Here is a 21633-nt window from a genome sequence, read left to right as displayed (position 1 = left end):
AATAAAAATGAGCTTGTCATATGAGCCGCGCCATGAGAAAACCAACATAGTGCGTTTGTGACCAGCATGGATCCAGACCAGCCTGCGCATCTGCACAGTCTGACCAGGATCCATGCTGTTCGCTAACGGTTTCTCTAATTGCAACAGGCTTTGAAAGCGAACAGCATGGATCCTGACCAGACTGCGCGGATGCGCAGGCTTGTCTGAATCCATGCTGGTTGCAAAGCCACTATGTTGGTTTCCTTATGGCGAGGATAATATTAATTACAAAAAAAAGAGGAGATACAGAAAAAAATACTGAATTGTTCTGTCGTTTAATTTGGGGGTAGGGGTAGCGTAATGTAATTTTACAAGAAAATAAATTCGATGACACAATAATTTTCGTCTAGGTTTTTCATGAAACAAGACAAAGAAGGAAACTTTGTATTCAAAACTCAATATCATATTTGTCGCTCCAGCGTCACATTAAAGCTACCCGCCAGGACAGCTTTGGTGAAATTTGTCAAGATATACATTTCCACAACTTTTGGCATAAACTGTAATATATGACACATGGAAATGAAATGGCGGGATAAAAGTTAGATACTGGTAAAAATGCAAGAAGAATGTATATTTTCTGCATTTCAAAAATGTTGCAACAGTTTACTACCTTCTGCACAATATGTTGGGTTATTTATGGGCATTTCCTGCAAAACTTTTATGTCAACAAATTTATACCAGTAATTTTAAACGCTTCAGCGCTCTAAATGTTTTATATATATATTCTTCGCCTAAAATTTGTATTTAAGTCCCTTTAACGTTAATTAAATATTGGCCTTTAATTAAAATGATCTCCATAAGTTTGATACAACTTCCAAAAGATTATTATGTGAAAATATGATATCGACACTTGTTGACTGAAAAAAAAACAACAATTTATAAAAACAGTCTGACGGATGTGAAATCACGATTCATGAAATCATTTATAGAAATATCATTGGTATAAAATACGCAATAAATGAGGAAAATGCTGAACATTATATTAAATAAAATGTCGAAACGGAACACAATAACTTAAACTTGCGCGCATTCCGTCTTAAGGTGCACTGTATCCGTTCCCAGTTGTTAATGTCTGCGCTCACATGCTGGTTTAATGTTTAATATAATAATAATAATAAATCTTTTACAAACTAAAACAGATGATGTCCACATTAAAGAAGCCTTCAGGTTATCAAGAAAAGAATGAAAATTCAATGTTTCTCTGAGAGACAGATTCTTATGTTACTTCTGCAATTTATTTCATTTTTAACTTAAAATAATAACAAACAAATAAGTGTAACATACATTGGCTTCTATTTGTAAAATATGCATGCAAAGTGTTACTTTCCACTTAGTTTCATCTCTTGTTAACTTTTATCAATGATAGCTCAAATGTACATAATACTAGTAATATAGTTTTTCATTCTGGTAGTATTTTCTGAAATACTATTTTTGATATATTATTTCATAGATCACAAAATATTTATAGCAAAACTAAAACACGCATAAAAATATCTAAAGGCAGTTAATTGCATGTTTTTTGTGAAATCCTAGTTCGACGCCGCCAGGAGGCGGTGTCGAGTATATGGGATACACTTTTATTTTGGACCCTGTAAAGATGGTAATGAATAGTTTTGGAATGATACACTGAACACAGTGAATAGTTTGTAAAGGACCCTCTATATTGCACGATAGATTTTAGTGAATAAACAAAAAAATGGCAAAAAGAAAACTTAAGAAATGTATGTAATGCAACTTATTATGTGATATAAAACAATGTTATCTGTCTTTCCTCTCCTTATTTGTAGAGCAGACAATATTTTTTTAATTTACAATTCCGTCAAAATGTTGATCCGATTTATTAATAAGGGAGGTGCAAATTAAATCAGATCATTAGCAATGAATTATGTTGAAATTTTCTCAGACGACAAACATATTTTATCAAAACTATTACTTGTCAAATATTCATCTGCATGCATCAACATTTAAATGTTTATGGCAGACTTTACATCGTGGACCAGTTTGCAGACGTCGATAATATATCTGTTAAAATGTATATATATCGCTATATCTGGCATAACGTTAGTTCATTACCAGTGCTCGTTTAAAATCTTCATAAATATACTTGGTCACATCTCGACTGCTATCAGTGAGGAGTCGTTACTAATATTACGTTATGATGATTCTTGCACACCGGACTGGCATTTCCGGTGATTTAACCAATGCCGGCAAAACCAGTGTGGCACCCCCATACCTGACGGCTATTGTTCTGTCAATGACAACTAATAACTCAGGCATTGATGATATACTTTTATGTAATATCATAAGTATTCGGCGCATTTGTTTTGTCAATAATGATGATATATATTATAAGTAAACATTAAAGACAATCCAGGATCCAGCACCCATTTACTATATACTGAATAAATGAAGATAAACAACTCGGCAGCGCTGCGTTTCGCGACGACCGTTGTTTTACGTTTTGTCATTTTTCAGCCTGAAAAGATATGGCCAAATATCCACATGCCAACAATATATACCATACAAAAGTATCTTTCAGATCCTGAGTGGATAGTTTTCATGTCTTTGATTATTTTGGAGAAATGAGTATTATGAATTTAAAAAGTAACTGACAACTGCTAGATTTCTTGTGAGGTGTAAGTGGGGGTGGGGGCGGGGTGAGGGGGTCCTGGACTGCCTATAAATGTATTTTTTATAATATATATCATCGTTATTGACGAAACAAATGCGCCCCGAATGCCTATATGTAAAATGCGATGAAAATTACCTTCATATTTGTTCTTCATTCGGGGGCCTCTGTGGCCGAGTGGTTAAAGTCGCTGACTTCAAATTACCTGCCCCTCACCGATGTGGGTTCGAGCCTCACTCGGGGCGTTAAATTCTTCATGTGAGGAAGCCATCCAACTGGTTTACGGAAGGTCGGTGGTTCTACCCAGGTGCCCGCTCGTGATGAAATAATGCACGGAGGGGCACCTGGGGTCTTCCTCCACCATCAAAACTGAAAAGTCGCCATATGACCTATAATTGTGTCGGTGCGACGTTAAATCCAACCAACCAACTATTGTTCTTCATTCCATAATAGTATATTTCTCGATTCAAGATAAAATATTTTATGAAAAAAAATCATAACGTTACGCACAAAGTGACAAAACTGAACCGAAACTCTATTGTTTTATGTCACTCAAACGTCATGACGTCACTTCAGTTTACGGACGTGAATTTCCCGCGTTTTTGTTTAAATACGCTCAATGAGAAAGAATGCTATGTAGAAAGTATTTCGTTCCGCTTTATTTAGTCTATAATTAATAAAATACGGTATGCAAAAAAAGGCTACCACTGGTTTCGGATGCAGATGGGAATATCCAGTTCTCAGGTAAATGTTTTAGCGGTAACTCGGCATAGCCTCTTTACCGACATAAACAGTTCCCTCAAATGTTCCCATCTGCATCTAGAACCGATGACAAATTATTATATTTGCTTACCTGTGTTTTTCAAGTTCTTAACAAATTTCCTAAGTTCACATTCGAACAAATTTACATATTATATTTGCAAACTAATCACAAACTTGATTTAAGTTTAAGGGTAAACATTTATCATGCATATTATATCATAATTTCCTGGTTAAACCTACTTCAGATATGAAGCATCTGGTTGTAGTGCACGATAATGACGGGATAATACTCAAGAATGCCAGATTTAAAGATGTGTTACATAACAACAATTAACCTACCTGACATCCGCATCAGTAGGTTTGAAATATGTGATGCCATTTCAATTCACTGGATTATCGCTAGAAATATTTGCTAATGCAAGAAAATGTAAGACGTCTTTTTTGTCATTCATTGGAAAATAAACAGCTTTATTCAACATAAAGTGCGTACAAACACTAACAATAACACAAGACCGTATTAAAAAACAAATCATTATTGTTCTGCACAAATATTGTGAATGTAGTTCCCTGTCACATTGCACAAACTAATCAAGACCCGTAGAACAAAAGAAAACGATTTGCGTGTCCTTACTTCCTCAGTTCTACACAAGATGCGACAAAAAAACAAAGCACCCACTATGTCATCTGCCTGTGATAGAATACAGTCCTGCGAACATGAAGAACATTTGCTGCCACAGCAAGAGAAACAACAGTACAAAATATTGACATACTCGTTCTCACCATACGCTGTATAACATACAATGTAATATTTACATTACGAAAGAAAATTTAGATGGTCTGTTTATATTTAAAGAGGAGAAGCTATTTAACTCCATATCCAATTTCATTTCCAGCAGTACACATGAGCACTTCACCAGTAGTGAATGTTGCATCTACAGCCAAGAACAGACATGCTTGTCCAATCTCTCTTGGATCTGCAATACGCTTCAAATGCTGAAAGATACAGAAATAAAGTTGTAGCATATTTCAGTCCATCTTGAATACAGTGTGTCCTCCAAGCCCTTGCACTGAGGGTAGAACAATTTCAACATTTATATTAACATTTACTCCAAAAACGAGATTCCTTGAAATATCTCAGACCAAGGGTTTCCATAGAAACCGCAACTTATCTGTAGAGACAGATTTATTTTTAACATATAAAAGAAAAGCTACAGGACATGGAACAATGACGTCATCAAGTGTAAACGGTGGATTTTCTTGATATAAGGATTTGGCGACACATATAATGATAGATTTAATGTACATCAGCAAGGAATAGGGGTAAATAATACTGAAATTATAAATTTACAGAAAAATAAAGACGGTAGGCAATTTGGGATAAGCTGGTATTTTATTTGGTCTAGATTTCAGACCGTTTTTTATTTCATAGACAACTTCTTAAAATGTTTAATGGTTATACAATACAATTAATCATCTTTAGCTTTCAAAACATATATATCAGTGCCAGGAAAGGTTAATGAAATGCTTGGTGTTTTGTCTTCCTTTTTTGATATATCCGTGAAGCATCACCATTAAGAGTCTTTTACCATCTTAAAAAATTATTCTACAAAATAGTATGTGTCACATTATTCTGCATATTTTTCTTTGGTAAGCATTCGGATGGTGAATTAAAGGAGTGTATATCTTACAAGGTAAAAAAATTATATTTACAGTTCTTACATTACTCTCTTTCATAGCTTTTGTAATCCCCTCTACATCACCAGCTTTTTTCATGACATTATTCAGCATTGGTGTATTAACTGGTCCTGGTGCTATTCTTTAAAGAAAAAACATGTTGTTTTATTTATTTTTAAGATAAACGTTACATAGTCAAATTTATATCAGAAACTCTTATGATATGTGTCTTACAAACTTTCAAACATGTATATGATTTCCCCTAGTGATTTACAATGTATTAAACAGTCAGTAATTTAGAAATGAAGTCATGATGCATTTCCTTTTCTTAAATCTTTAGTCTGCTGGCGGAAAGTGATTCTGCCATTGCAGACTGACCATGGTCTCCATTCGTATCTTTTTAGTAAATACCCCTTTTAACAATTAATGGTTCTGTCGAAATTGAAAGATGGACAAGTTTATTATAGAAAATTAGCAGGGTAAGAATTAATAAATTTCGAGTCAAAACAACAAATTGATGCGAAATTACATTAAATGTGCAGAATTATATTAACCTTCTTAAATACGAAAATCGAAAAATCATTGAGAATGAAAAGCAATATGAAATTATGTCGGGCATTGCATAATGATGTCTTAACAGGAATCAGTAATTGCTACAACAAAATTCATATGATTGTTTAAAAATACATACGCGTTTACACGAACTCCATGTTTTGCCTCGTCGATAGCAAGGGCTTTAGTCAGAGATATTACTCCACCCTAAAAAAACGCAAATATATAACTAACAATTTGACGATAGCTCGCATGACAAATAATAGCAAAGATTTTTAGAGGCTTAAAATTTTATTATGAAATGTTTGCATTATCTATATAAAAATAACCATGCAGCCAGGGAGCCAGGCCAGGACTTGATGTTTGTTGCGGATTTAATAACCTCTCTTGAACAGGCTCTTTCAAATCATTACTTTTGTTTGGTTACGTTTTAGCTTCCATATGATATTCATTCACAATTTATTTCGTGTAACTATTTAAAAAATTTTAAACACATTAGTGTGATGACATATGTGACGTGTTTGTTTTACTGGTAAAATCAAAATACCTTAAACCATCCATAAACACCAGATTTTACATAATATTGGAACTTGTGTTTAAACTTGGTTAAAATCATTTCGAGCTTTAAACAATGAAACAAACAAAATATAATAGTCTATTTGTTATTTCATCTTTTAAAAGTACTGACAGGTGACAATGAACATCCCACGTCTTTACAGTTATCGGTTGGAAATGACGTAAAACGTTCTTGAAAAGTTGATAATTTTATTAACTGTTATTAAATGTTATTACGATAAATGTAGACGTAAATAAATGAATCAGAGGGCACAACATTCTCACTCGTTACTGGCTGTAAATTGATACGACGTTCCTGAATGGTAATACCTACTGTTTGATCGGCCTCATCTGTAACGAGTTGTTTTCGTGACGTTTGGCTTATATTTTCGAACTAAGATATACAGCAATGTAAAGATCTTCAGTAGCGGTTGAAGAAATTTTTTTTTCTGACTTTTAATGTTATTTTGAGAATGTCAATTTTATGGCCACAAATTGTCTTTCCTTTCGTTAAATTCTGGTTTGAGAAAAATTGTGGGAAAACTTCTTTTTAGAAATTTTTTAATGGAAATGTTGATTTAATATGCTAACTAAAATACTTGAAACATTTAAGTGTCAAAAAGCAAACAATACCGAATTTATCATAAATTCAAATCCAATCAAGATATTTTGAAAACTTTACTATTAATTGAATTGTCTGATATCTAAAGAAAAATCAAGAAAACTCTTTGTTATGGAAAAGATAGACCAAACAGTTAGTTGTTTCAACATTGCTACATGAACTTCGGATATATAATTGTTGAATGTATATTGAATAAATTAGTACTTTACGCATAACATTGCCGTCGGAACTAAACTAGTACCGTAAGTACCATGTATTAAAGATATTTGAGATTTTACACGTGTACGGGTCGTGTAGACTTTGTATAAAATATTTCTACAGACATCCGATATGTCAAAATTCAAAATAATCGTAGTTATATATACATCTTTAAAATCCAATTTTGGAATTTAAAATGTTGTGCATTGTTTTACTAATTAAAGTATAGACGCATATTTTCATATGTATGGTTTTCAAATACGTATGCGTACACACGCGTATATCTTAAGATTTTTTTCTGATAAAATTCAGAATGATCGTTTAAATGCATTGAACGTGGCCAAGCAAAATAACAGAGAACACTTTTCGTCTGAGCCTGCCTTCATGCTTATTGTTATAATTTGCAACATCTGTCATATCTATTACATCGTTTTACGCATACGGAGTGACTGAACCCAAAAGCCCGAAAACTATAATAAGTCCAAGCACGCGATATTTTTACGGTCGTTACACACCCCTTAAAGACTGCTATCTTTAGGATATTTTGGAAGCAGGGAACGCAACCAAGCAAATGACAGCCGACTCAGCCTTGTTTTATTTCTGGTCCATTTGTATCATGGAGCAATGTAAAGATCTTCAGTAGCGGTTGAAGAATTTATTTTTTCTGACTTGTAATGTAATTTTGAGAATGTCAATTTTATGGCCACAAACTGTCTTTCCTTTCGTTAAATTCTTGTTTGAGAAAATTTGTGGGAAAACTTCTTTTTTGAAATTTTTAAATGGAAATGTTGTTTTTATGCTAACTAAGAATACTTTAAACATTTAAGTGTTAGAAATCAAACAATACCGAATTTATGATAAATTCAAAACTAATCAAAATATTTTGAAAACTTTACTATTAATTGCATTGTCTGAAAAATAAAGAAAAATCTTTGTTACGGAAAAGATAGACCAAACAGTTGGTTGTTTCAACATTGTCATGAACTTCGGATATATAGTTGTTGAATGTATATAGAATAGGTTAGCATTGTCGTCGGAACTAAGCTATAGTGCCGTAAGTACCATATATTAAAGATATTTGAGATTTAATAGCTGTGCGGGTCGTGTAGACTTTGTATAAATATTTCTACAGACGTCCGATATGTCAAAATTCAGAATAATCGTAGTTATATATACATCTTAAAAATCTTATTTTGGAATTTAAAATGTTGTGCATGATTTAACTTATTAAATTATAGACGCATATTTTCATATGCATGGTTTTTAAATACGTATGCGTACACATGCGTATATCTTAAGATTTTTTTCTGATAAAATTCAGAATGATCGTTTAAAGGCATAGAACGTGACCAAGCAAAATGACAGAAAACTCTCTTTGTCTGAGCCTGTCTTCATGCGAATTATTATAATTTGCAACATTTGTCATATCTATTGCATCGTTTTACGCGCGGAATTCTTTTATACGGAGTGACTGAACTCCATGACCACAAAGGCCAAAAACCTATAATACATGTAAAAACAAAGAAAAATATCAAACAGGGAGTGCCACGCACCAAAAGCGCAGCCTCCTCAAAACGAACCCCCCCCCCCCCCCTCCCCCAGCACGCGACATTTTACGGTCGCCACACGAACTGTTATCTATTAAGATCTTTTGGAAGCAAAGAACGCAACCGAGCAAAATAATAGCAGACAGTGTTGTTTTATTTCTGGTCCATTAATATCATGGAGTCAATTTGATATATATGTTTATAGCAGTTCTGCTTACGCCGGTGCTAGGGGGCGTTAGGGATATATTTAACCACCTCCATTGAACAGACGCTTGTCGTTTCTGCTATTATTTTGTTTGGTTGCATTCTATACTTCAGTGATTTTATCACACCTATATGCCGCAGTTATTTCCCTTTAATCACGACAGAGGAAAAAAACTCATTCATTAACTGGTTTAACAGTGTACTTTCCGAAAGGTTAAGCAGGCCGGTCAGTGCCTGGTAATGATACTAAACTGGTAAATAATTGCATTTACATATAAGTTTATCTAGAATGTTAAAGCCGTAGGGACTGTACAATGTCCTATATTACGATGAACCAATTAATCTGAAACTCGCTTTAATTACTCTAGTAATTATTTCTGAATAAATTTCAGCACACTAGGACTTTGAGTTCAGCGATATTAGTTACAGATTTAGCTCTGCCAAGTGAGGACTGGTCATACTGTCTAATAATTCTTTAATAATTCTTTAGTTCCAACAAGGATATTAAGTAATACTGGACAAATCATATGTAGAATATCACATCGCAACTTTGCATCTCTGACGACCACATGCAAGTGGTAGTACTAGGCAGTCATACAGCAAAATTTACATTGACAGAAATCTGGGTATTGTTCAGCTATGACTTTTTACCTAGTCTACTTAAAAAATCAGAAAAATATTTCAGCTTCAAAATGGTGTATTTCTAATGATAAAGATGGTTAACACACGATATCCTATCACGATTTGATTTATATTTTTTTACGCACAGGAGATTGAAACTGCGTGATACTAAGCAACAAACTCACTATAAGTGCGCCAGAATAATTAGTTCATAGCGTCAATCGCCAAAGCTCCACGCAATACAGGTAAATACTTAGTGGGTGGCGTCAAGAATATAGATTATAATCTTTGATATCGTGTTGTCAAAATCACGTATTTCAAACACTGATTTGCTCTTGAATAAAAATAGATGCGTATTGTTAGATCTCTCGGCTGTGCCGTCGTGGGATGATTTCTTCGAATTTTAATCCACACAATGATCGTATTAAACAACAAATTACTGTTCGGGAATATCATTTCGGAAACAGACTTTAGTTTTGCGTGCTTTGTTGGCTTTGTGTTAAGTAATCTAAGCACGAAGGAATCTGGAATAAAATTTCGTTTTATTGATGAGTTTGGCTGACTGTTTCCTTTAAACTTTTAAATATCACCTGACCTCTAATTCTGATCTTGAATAATAACTGGGTCGTAACAGCCTTGACAAGTGTATGCGTCCTTATTAATGTAATTGCTCCACTTTTTCGTCACTCTTTTGTACTGATGTTCAAAGTCAAGCATTTTGAATATAGCGTTACCTTAATCGTAAACAAGGTGCATTATTTTGATACTCTTAAACTTTTCATCTTCATTGCAGTCGGTTTTCAATGTAGTTTGAATTCAGTCTCTTGAGGTTGGCTTTTAGTCTTGGTTGCCAAGTTTAAAAGAGAAATAGTAAAATGCCTTTCACAATAGTGTTTATTACTAAACACTTTAAAAAGACCCTTTGATCTTTCACTGACTTAAAAAATAAAGATATGTAACCAGTCTTGAATTTAACCGCCATGTTGGTGACGTGATATAAAAGTAGCGGAGTATCTTTTGATCCTGTTATCATATGTAACAAACCTAATTTCGGGAGGCATTACAGTTTAGACTATACTGAACGATTAGCCGGCTAGCGGCAAGTGATTCTGCCTTTGCGACCAGTGCAGACCAGGATCAGTCTGCAAATTTCGCTGTTTGCTATTCAGTCGATAAAATTTCAATGAACACCCCTTCGAATAATACACGGTTCTGTCCAAATTAAATGATAGACCATTCCATTTTGAAAATTAGCAGGGTAAAGATTAATGCAGTTTACCTTCGAAGCGCAATACGTAGGACTGGCAGCATTGGCAATGACACCGCTTATACTTGCTATGTTCACAATACTTCCTCCAGTCTTCCGTATGTACGGAAGGGCATACTGTAAAACAATGATTGCTCTAACTTTAGTGGGTGTATGCCTATCTATAGCTGTTTGTGATGTCCCATCCCATCGCGTCCCGTGATTCCCGTCCCGTATCGTGTCGTACCGTGCCGCCCCGTCCCGTCCCGCCTGTCTATCTATTATCCAGTCAATCTGTCTGTTTGCCTGCCTTTTTGTCTGCCGCTTACATTTCTCCTTGTAATTAAGCTGTCTTTCATCATCTCTTCTTTTACTTCGAAAAATATATCGTTTCGAACAGTTTCCATGGATGGTATATGGAACGGTTTAATTCAAAATAATTCAGAAAATGGAGGAGAATCGCAATTGAAACTTTTTTGAAAATGAACATTTTCGGCTACCACTGTTTATCAATACAGCTAGATACTACCATACCTTTAATTTTTTTTTAAAAAGAAACAGTACTACAGCTGTTGCGATACATTTTACATTCAAATCGTTGTACGAGTATAACATATTTGCACTTACAGAAGCAAGGTCACATTGACTTACATTAATTCAAATTTATATGACTGTACTAATCAAACAGAAAATGCACATATTATTAGCCTATTTGTCAAATACGATACATTACTTCGGCATAATGATTTTTTATTGCTATTTACAAAACCTTACCTTACTGGCGGTGAAATTAGCAATAAGGTTTATATTTAGAAGTTCTTTGAAGTTCTCCACAGATATGTCATCAATGCAACCAACACCGGGATCTATAATTATAAATTGATAATGAGTAAAAAGTTGTAATGTTCAATTGTAAGTATAATATCAAAGTACGTCAAATATTAAAAGCGTTTACTCATCACTTTGCGGTTTTATGCCTTAAATAAATTGACGCACAGGGAGTAGAACTGTGAATTAGAGACAAGACGGTATGAGAATAAAAGGTAAAATTTCTGCTTCTTTCTGCAAGAATTTAATTTCTTGCATGCCGTACATTGTCTTGGAGATATAAGCATCGCCTTACAAACTATTTTATCCCATTTTCATCTTTCATTTCTTTGACTAGTGGAATGAAGTTGTAGGTGCAGTTGATATAGGTTCAACACGCCTAAATATTATTCTCTTTATTATAGTCTTTATAAAAGTTACAATGTAACATGAAATAAAGAGAAGAGTAAGGGTCGTTTATCTTCTAACACACATTTCCTGCCACTTTTGTTCACTGCAAAATCTCGTCAAAATCACACTGCTATGATCTGGTATTACTACTCACACTGAGTTTTAAATAACCAGGTATAACCTTCTTTCTTATTTTTCTACCAGAATATTATCAAAATTACATACACAATGAAATTTAAACAAAACCTAGCCTTAAATTAGGCCTCTTTAGTCTACCCAAGTGAAATATTAGTGTTCAATAACCTAACTACTATTACGCGATAGACCAGATTATCCCTTAGCTGGTTTCTTTAGTAAATGTGCTGTCTGGTAACTATTTTGGCCGTAACGTAACACTGCATCTGTTGCCAGTCGCATATTCCAGTCCCCATCCACAACAAATGAAAGATTCTTATTGTAATCTTGCCTTGAAAATGTGACCGCAGATAAATATAAAAAAAATCATATAGTTTTGACATAATTTATATTTTGTGATCGTTTAATTCGTTTTTGGTAGCGGGGTTAATCCGCAACCAAAATTAAAGTGTATTTCTGATAATTATAGTATCTTTATTTTATTCCGAATCACATCCAAAGAATGTTCATGTGCTACACAAAATAGTCCCATTCATGAACAATGCGGATGAATTATCAATGAACAAGCAATTCTTATTCAACCTGTATCCACTCACACTGACCATTTACAGGCTATATACCAATAAAAGAAATTGTTCTTTGATTCATATGATATTCAGCTACTTCAGAACAATTTTGTTACAGTTTCTAGATTTTCACTCCGTCGTAGACTTATTTTCCACAAGATATCCATACATTTGCTTCAGGAAAACGAAAAGAAAAGGGAGTGTTTAATAGTATGCAGTGAAATGCAAGTCAGCTGAAGTCAGGTACCCTCATATTGACGCATTTCAGAAAGCAGTCCGCAGAATAAACACCCTACTTTCGTTTTCAAGTAAACAACTCCAAAACATGCGAATATTAGCATGAAAAGTGGCCTATTTTATGTAAAATTCATTCCACGAGTGAAATAATGCCCATTTGGTCCCAGATTTACGCGCAAATGCGCGAAAAATGGAACAAGAGGGCCAAGATGGCCCTAGGTCGCTCACCTGAGAAACACACCATAACACACCATAACAGTGTTGTAAACATGTTTGACCTAGTGATTTCATGGAAATAAATATTCTGACCAATTATCATTAAAATTGGAGCAAAAATCTTGAGTATAAATAAGTATTTTCTTTGATTCTACCTGTGACCTAATTTTTGACCCCAGAGCACGAGACCCATATTCGAACTTGACCTAGATTTCATCAAGACTATCATTCTGACCAAATTTCATGAAGATCAATTGAAAAATACAGCCTCTATCGCATACACAAGGTTTTTCTTTGATTTGACCTAGTGATATACTTTTTGATCTAAGATGATCCATTTTCAAACTCGGCCTAGATTTCATTAAGGTTATCATTTTGGATTTAATTTCAGGAAGATCAATTGAAAAATACAGCCTCTATCGCATATACAAGCTTTTCCTTTGATTTGACCTAGTGACCTACTTTTTGACCCCAGCAGACCCATATTCAGACTTGACCTAGATTTCATCAAGGCAATCATTCTGACCAAAATTCATCAAGATTAATTGAAAAATACAGCCTCTATCGCATACACAAGTTTTTCCTTTGATTTGACCTAGTGACCTAGTTTTTGACCCCAGATGACCCGTTTTCGTACTCGGCCTAGATTTAATCAGGGTTATCATTTTGACCAAAATTCATGAAGGTTAATGGAAAAATACAGCCTCTATCGCATACACAAGGTTTTTCTTTGATTTGACCTAGTGACCTAGTTTTTGACCCCAGATGACCCGTTTTCGAACTCAGCCTAAATTTTATCAAGGTAATCATTCTGACCAAAATTCATGAAGATTAATTGAAAAATACAGCCTCTATCGCATACACAATGTTTTTCTTTGATTTGACCTAGTGACCTAGTTTTTGACCCCAGATGACCCATTTTCACACTCCTTCTAGATTTCATCAAGATAATCATTCTGACCAAAATTCATGAAGATTAATTGAAAAATACAGCCTCTATCGCATACACAAGGTTTTTCTTTGATTTGCCCTAGTGACCTAGTTTTTGACCCCAGATGACCCACTTTCAAACTCGGCCTAGATTTCATCAAGGTAATCATTCTGACCAAATTTTATAAAGATCAGTTGAAAAAGAAAACAGTCTCTATTGCATACACAAGCTAAATGTTGACAGACAGACGACAGACGACAGACGACATACAGGGACTTCTTTCGACTACACCACGGAAGCACATTTTTACCGAATTACTGCATTATAACCTTAGATTATATAAGATCTATCAATGATACGTTATTCCAGCCTGTGGTTACATCACAAGCTAGGTCAGGGAGAGTTCATCTTAGATATGAGGCACATTAAATTTGTATTTGTTTCTCATTCATGTATATGAATTCATAAACAGAAAATAAATCTACCAAAAACCCGCAACCATCAGACATTTCAAGGCTTTGATTATACTGAGTGACTGAAATGTGAAGCCATTAGAATAGTCTAATTTATGTGCATTTATCGAATTTTCAATCAGTTATGAGTCTGGCTAACCATTATAACTATTCTGGCCAGTCTCGAAAACTAGGAGCAAGAACGACAAATACTTGACTCTATAACGTGATAACTCGACACCACAAAACAACACGATACCAAACCGGACAACGTGACACTTTAACGAGGTTGTTGTCGTTTCGAAGTAAGTATTTTCAATTTTGTCTATACACAATGTGAATCAATGAAAACCAGATTCCTAGCAGGTTTCGCGGGGATAGGAAGACTGAGGCATCTAAAGGAATGTTTTCTGAATTGAAAAGACCACCAGATAATCACACAGATGGTTAATCCACGGACCGATTTTCATTGTTTGAATATTGAACCGAGGATTTTTTTCTCATTTCTGAAGCAACAAGCTTGGCATTACCCTCAATAAAAAAGCCCAACATTTCAATATCCAAAACAATGAAAATCGGACCGTGGATTAACCATCTGTGTGATTCTTTGGTGGTCCTTTTAATTCAGAAAACATTCCTTTAGATGCCTCTTTCTATCCCCGAAACCTGGTAGGAATCTGGTTTTCATTGATTCACATTGTGTATAGACAAAATTGAAAATACTTACTTCAAAACGACAACAATCTTGTTAAAGTTTCAAGTTTTCCGCTCTGGTGTCGTGTTGTCTTGTGGTGTCGCGTTATCACGTTATAGAGTATAAGACTTGGTGTGCGTATTGACGACAAATGTTTCATTTGTCGTATTGGTATGCTTTATTTGTCATTCTGACACGACAGAACGAGATGGCAAAGATAAGCCACAATAGAAATCAGGGATGGTTGACGATAAATTCCACCTACAGAGCTAAATTGGGCGGTCAATTTAGTCATATCAGACATTGCTATCATAACGGCATTAACGTATTGTAAGAAAAACATGTATAATTTAGAAAATTTACTCACGGTGTGCTACGTTGTTAACCAAACAGTCGATTTTACCAAATTTGTCAATACACTCTTTGATAGCATTCTGTAACATATCAAACATGCGAACCTTTCAAGCAAAAAAACAAGTCACTGAAACTTATTTTGCATATCTTAATTGGCATCTGACATGTCCACTTACGTTATTAAAAGTCTTTAATTCTTTTCTCTAATATTTTTCATCAGACTAACTGTTTTTAATTATTTTAATAAAAGAGGATTTCGCCTTATTTCAGAAATAGTTTTATTTAATCGACGTCGAATTTATTGCTAAGGTATGAAAAGTTAATAGGCGCACCTGCACGATGCATAACCTTAGCACGTGTTTTTCGAACTTAACCAAGATGTACATTAAAACAGCTAACCAAAATATCAGTAAACCAGTATCCACGATGTAATAGTAATGTCTTCGAGGCACGTAAAACACGAAACACAAAAATTTTAACGTGAAAGCAGCTCGGGATGACATCCCATTTTTTATTTTGAGCCCGCCCGCTTAGCTCAGTAGGTAAGAGCGTTGGTCTACGGATCTTGGGGTCGCGAGTTCGATCCTCGGGCGGGGCGTATGTTCTCCGTGACTATTTGATAAACGACAATGCGTCTGAAATCATTAGTCCTCCACCTCTGATTCATGTGGGGAAGTTGGCAGTTACTTGCGGAGAACAGGTTTGTACTGGTACAGAATCCAGGAATACTGGTTAGGTTAACTGCCCGCCGTTACATGACTGATATACTGTTGAAAAACGGCGTTAAACCAAAAACAAACAAACATCCCATTTTTCGTAGTGTTTCACGATGGCACTTAAAGGATTCTATCGGTACCATACCACATATGGTGGACGGATAGCTCAGTGGTTTGAACACTGACCTTCCAATCCTGAGGTCGGGGGTTCGATCCCTGGCAGCTACTCGGGAATTTTCAGAAACGCTTTTCAGTGTTTCCCACCCAACTAGAGGTGTACTGGTCGGGAACCCAGACAATCCTTGCGTGTATCAGTGCTATACACTGGGCACGTTAAAGAACCAGACTGTCTATTCGAAACGAGCTAGGCTAAGTTAGCCGGACAAGCCTGTATCTGATTTCTGATCTCTCTGTCGTGGGGGCTTTGTCTCACTCTGTCACTCTGGTCAGATCGCTCTGTGTCTGTACTAGTAGAGGATGAATTATGCGCCCTGTTTGACTGCATTTGAACTATGTAAAGCGCCTTTGAACGCGAAATTGATCATGAAAAGGGCGCTATATAAATCTGGTCATAATAATTAACTGTCACACTCATTTATCATGCCATCGTAGTTGTTTTTTGCCATTTTCATTATTTTGTTACTGTTTAACATTTCATGTTGTTGTCAGGTGCCCTTAACGGGCCTTGACTTTACCAATAAACTTGAAACTTGGTATAATAATAATACCTTAATATCGTCTTCTTTCTGCATATCACAATGTATGTAAAAGAGTTTTCCAGTTCCAGATTTGGGTAAACTATTTCCAACTTCATCTGAGCATTAATGATGAAATAAAATGTATTAACTGTATCGGGGACTCAACGCGAAACTAGTCTAAGTGTATATAGAAATATAGAAATAGAAGCATATAGACTAGTTTCGCGTTGAGCCCTCCGTGTTATTTTGTCAATTCTGAGTGAAGTTACTTTTTTATTTTATTTACATATTTTTCTAATAACAATAGAAAATAAAAAGATGCCTATGAGTATTTGAACGAGTGAGATAACTTAACGAAATGAGAAAAAATCGAAATCGTCTGAAAAAGGAAAAATTCATAAACTATGTCTATGTTTGCTCTACTAGGCGTATTTGATTTTTGAACTACATATTTTTATTACATATACATTACATATATACATATATAAATTCATTTCTACGCTTTACTACAAGAGCGAACGGAGTCGTTTTATTTTTCACCTTCAACTCATGAGGATATCTGCTAAACAGATAATTCAACATGTGTTAATGACACTGTGCTTTGTAACAGTTTCTCAAATACAGTGACTATTTTTCTAGGAGTATCTGTTTCTATTTTGATAAACGTTCTAGGAGTATCTGTTTCTATTTTGATAAACGTTTTAGGAGTATCTGTTTCTATTTTGATAAACGTTAAATGCTTACCATTTATATCCAGGATAACGACGGTTCCGCCATTTTCAGCTGGAAATAAAATAGAAAGAAATATAGGATTACTTTATTCATGTGTAAGAAGATGCGATACCGTATTCATATATATAAATATCGATGTCCAATACAGTTATTGATGGCTTTATCGTCTATACCCAGTACAAATATTGATGTATATACTAAATACATTTATTGATGACTCTACCCAGTACAAATATTGATGTATATACTAAATACAAATATTGATGACTATACCCAGTACAAACATTGATAGCTATACCAAGGACAAATATTAATGTATGTACCAAGTACAGATATTGATGTACACACCATGTACAAATATTGATGTATATAATTATCAAGTACAAATGTTGATGTATATATCAAGTACAGATATTGATGTATATACCAAGGACAAATATAAGTGTATGTACCAATTACAAATATTAAAGTACATATCAAGTACAGATATTGATTGCTATACCAATGGCACAAATTAATGTATAAACCAAGCAAAAATATTGATGGCTATACCATGGACAAATATACATGACTTTATCCATTGCAAACATTAACGAGTATACACAGTACAAACATAAATGGGTATATTAAGTACAAATATTGATGTCGATATTAAACACAAATGTGGATGGCTATACACAGGGGACAAGTATTGATGAAAAATATTCATGACTACACCCAGTACAAGAACTGATGGTATATCAAGTACAAATATTGATGGATACACAAAGTACTGACGAATATACCAACGACAAATATTGATGGATACACCAAGTACTGACGAATATACCAAGGACAAATATGATGGCTATACTAAGTACAGTACTAATGACTATACCCAGGATAAATATTGATTGCTACACCAAGTTGTGATGGCTTTACTCAAGACAAATATTGTTTGCTTTACCAAGTACATGTACTGATGGCTATACCAAGTACAAATATTAGTAGCATACCTAAGCATAATTACCTAGCATAAATGCTGTTGACTATATCAGTACAAATATTAATGACTATCCAGTTAGAGCATTTGTACCTGTATTAAGAGTTTATAATGATGGCTACTCCAAGTACAATACTGATGGTCGCACCAAGTAATAGCTACTGTACCGCGGACATATACTGATTGTTATAGCAGATTGATGGCTACACTAAGGATGAATTTTGTTGGCTTCACCGTGTACTGATTTGTATAACTGGGATAGATGTTCTTGGTTATACTAACAACTGATGTTTATACCAAGGATCAACTGTTCAGTACAAATATCGAGGGCTTTATTATTCAGTTCAGATATTAATGATAATATTCGGTTCTAATAATGATCGCTAGTACTAATACGGATGGCTACACCCAGTGCAAATATTAAGTGTTAAACCAAATTCAAATATGGATGACATATTGATGACTATGTCAGGTACATATTGCTGCCTATAACAAGTACAATTTTTACATCTACACCACGTACTTATATCGTTGGCTAAACCCAGTATAAATATTGAATGTTAAACTAAGTTCAAGTAATGGTGACTTCATCAAGTACATACATTGATGCCTATAACAAGAACGGATTATGATAAGTACAAATATTGTATATATTTTTACTCCAACTACTGTTGGCCATACCTAGTACAAATATTGACGGTTCACGTAGCAAGTACAAATTTTAATATCTGTACCAAGTACAAATATTGTTGGCTTTATCCAGTATAAATACTGATGGCTAAACCAAGTTTGGATATTGATGGCTATAACCAGTGCAAATATTAATGGCTAAACCATGTTCAAATAACCAAGAATACATCATGTGTCAAACATTATTATCTATATCAGCTACAACAACACAGTTTAATACTGACGGCTTAACCAGGTTCGAATTGTGATATCTATACCAAGTGCAAATATAGATAGCTAAACCCAGTACAATATTGAATGACTGAATTCAAATATAAATGTCTACTTCAAGTTAAAATATTTATGGCTATACCCAGTATATCAGCACATCCTCGACCAATTCCACAACATCCTCCTGTTACTATGGCTACCTTATCTGAAAATCTGCATCCGCTTCTGTCTTGGTTGTCCGCCATTCTAATGAAAGAAAACCGTACAAGTTTATATATCTTTAATTTGAAAACTGTGTTTTCTTCGTAAGTCGAAAGTCAGGTTAAATGTATGTTTTTGTGAGTATTTGACGAGAAATGTTAAATACATAGTTTAAAAACCAAAAAAAGTGAACATTAACAATCCTTTGATGACCTGCGTCAAGATTTATGTACATATCTGGGTGTACAAATTCTTCAGCACAAATCATCCGCGACTTTATCAGTGTAATATTACTCAAATAATCGAGTGCATTTCTTTTTCTTTGAAAAGCTAATAATTTATTCTCACCTGAGTCAGCAACTTCTTTATATCACTTCTTAATTCCTTTGCAAGAATTCGTTTTATTTGTGAAAAAATATGGTATGCCATAAGAGTGTTGATTATTGTGATAAACATGTTATCTATTTGTTATTATATGCAAGGTCAACACATACACTTTTATCAGATAATGCAAGTATGCTGAAAATGAAATGTGTAATCAGGTTTAATGACACTACAAAGCGTTAGACCATCGAAGGCTAAACTTACGGTCTTAAAATCCAGTTGGTCACTGTTTACCACTGGTCTTTACCTAAGGTCCAACATGAATATTTTACGGAGGCAAATTCAGAAATATTTGCGTTTACAAATGATTTTTACTGACGTCAAAAATAATAATAAACCAGATACATGTAGTTTGCATTACTCGTCTTCTAAACTTTTCGGTATTTTTCATGAAAATAAACAGTTCAAGATTTTCAAAAGATAAAGCAAACAATTGCAGGCAAATTATTTTGCCCTTGTCTTAAACTAATAGTCAAAATAATTATAATTATAATAAAACCAGGTGACGCCTGCGCTTTGGACAAGACTAGGCCTGGAAACAAATTGGCGCGCGCCCTTGATTATTTGGGTAGAAACCAGATTGCATTTATGCTGCTACGGGGCATCAAGTGTCACATTATCTAGATAACGCTCAAAGCTAAGCACGGCATATAAGTGTGCTGTACCAAAAATCGACGTCCCAGAAATTCATTGTCGTAATTGTTACTTACGTGGTGTGACATTGGTCTGTTCATGCAACATGTGTGGTGTGGTGTGCTGTGCGCTGTATGGTTTTCACCTTCCGCTTTCTTTCAGCCTCCGCCGCTGGCTAGCCTTCTGGTGAAAAAGAAGCCGAGTGTGTAAGTCTTCCCTGCTAGTATATAGCCTCTCTGCAGACAAGCCCTTTTGCAGTGACTCCAAGATGGCGCCACACGGTAATTGAACACCTTGCGGCCTCTGGCAGAACTGCAGGGGACTCGGAATAGATCTGCCTCTAGACATGTGGTATGCCAGGCCCACCGGTCTTGTGACACGCCCTGATGCCTATGAACAGACCCACAGCTATGGGACAAACAGCCCCTGTGTTCCCAGGGTTGGGTAGGATTTCGGAACTAAGGGTGAGGTAACCCCGACAGAATCCTAGAGAGTTGAAGACAGAGGTGCTAGGCCATTGACACTCTCTTAACGAACGACAGTACTATGCAGTATCGCTATGCTTGCACAGCCATCTGGTATAAAACAATGTGGTGCTGAATCTCTGAGGTCCCTCCAGGGAGATTCAGTGCCGGGCTCTGACCCTCGAGTCCACTCACAGCTACTGGGGTCCCTCTTTCAATTCTCAACATTCAAAGTGAAGAAGAAGAAACATACCAAAGAGAAAAACCAATCAGCATCAGCCTTTCAAGTTGATGCATTGGAATGCGGAGGGTGTCTTCAACAAGAAGGCTGAAGTTGAGCATATCCTCCATGAGAAAGACATCAATGTATGTTGCATTCAGGAAACTCACCTGCAACCAGAGAAATCCTTCAAAGTCAGAGGATATCAGTGTTTTCGCTGTGACAGGATTGGCAGACGAAAAGGAGGCATC

The 21633-nt window shown here is 35.0% G+C and overlaps 1 protein-coding gene across 3 annotated transcripts; it reads right to left on the bottom strand.

The window, feature by feature from the left end:
• Window positions 1-3829: 3829 nt before the first annotated feature.
• LOC123522944 (17-beta-hydroxysteroid dehydrogenase 14-like) lies at window positions 3830-20182 on the bottom strand. 3 transcript variants are annotated; one of them, XM_053525332.1, is made up of 10 exons: window positions 20030-20182; window positions 19623-19726; window positions 17611-17649; window positions 16897-16982; window positions 15466-15532; window positions 11424-11515; window positions 10683-10787; window positions 5796-5863; window positions 5150-5246; window positions 3845-4423 (listed from the first exon to the last, which is right to left on the bottom strand). In XM_053525332.1, the coding sequence occupies exons 2-10, from the start codon at window positions 19723-19725 to the stop codon at window positions 4292-4294; spliced, it is 789 nt and encodes a 262-aa protein (XP_053381307.1). In that variant the 5' UTR covers window position 19726; window positions 20030-20182; the 3' UTR covers window positions 3845-4291. The 3 variants fall into 3 exon arrangements, with proteins under 3 accessions (XP_053381309.1, XP_053381308.1, XP_053381307.1); XM_053525333.1 differs by lacking the exon at window positions 10683-10787 and having other exon boundaries at window positions 3835-4423; XM_053525334.1 differs by lacking the exons at window positions 15466-15532; window positions 16897-16982 and having other exon boundaries at window positions 3830-4423.
• Between the last annotated feature and the right edge of the window lie 1451 nt (window positions 20183-21633).

Source organism: Mercenaria mercenaria, chromosome 15, assembly GCF_021730395.1.
Source record: "Mercenaria mercenaria strain notata chromosome 15, MADL_Memer_1, whole genome shotgun sequence".
Taxonomy (NCBI): domain Eukaryota; kingdom Metazoa; phylum Mollusca; class Bivalvia; order Venerida; family Veneridae; genus Mercenaria; species Mercenaria mercenaria.
Note: the sequence above shows the minus strand (reverse complement) of the source record. Positions and strands in the feature narration are given on the sequence as shown.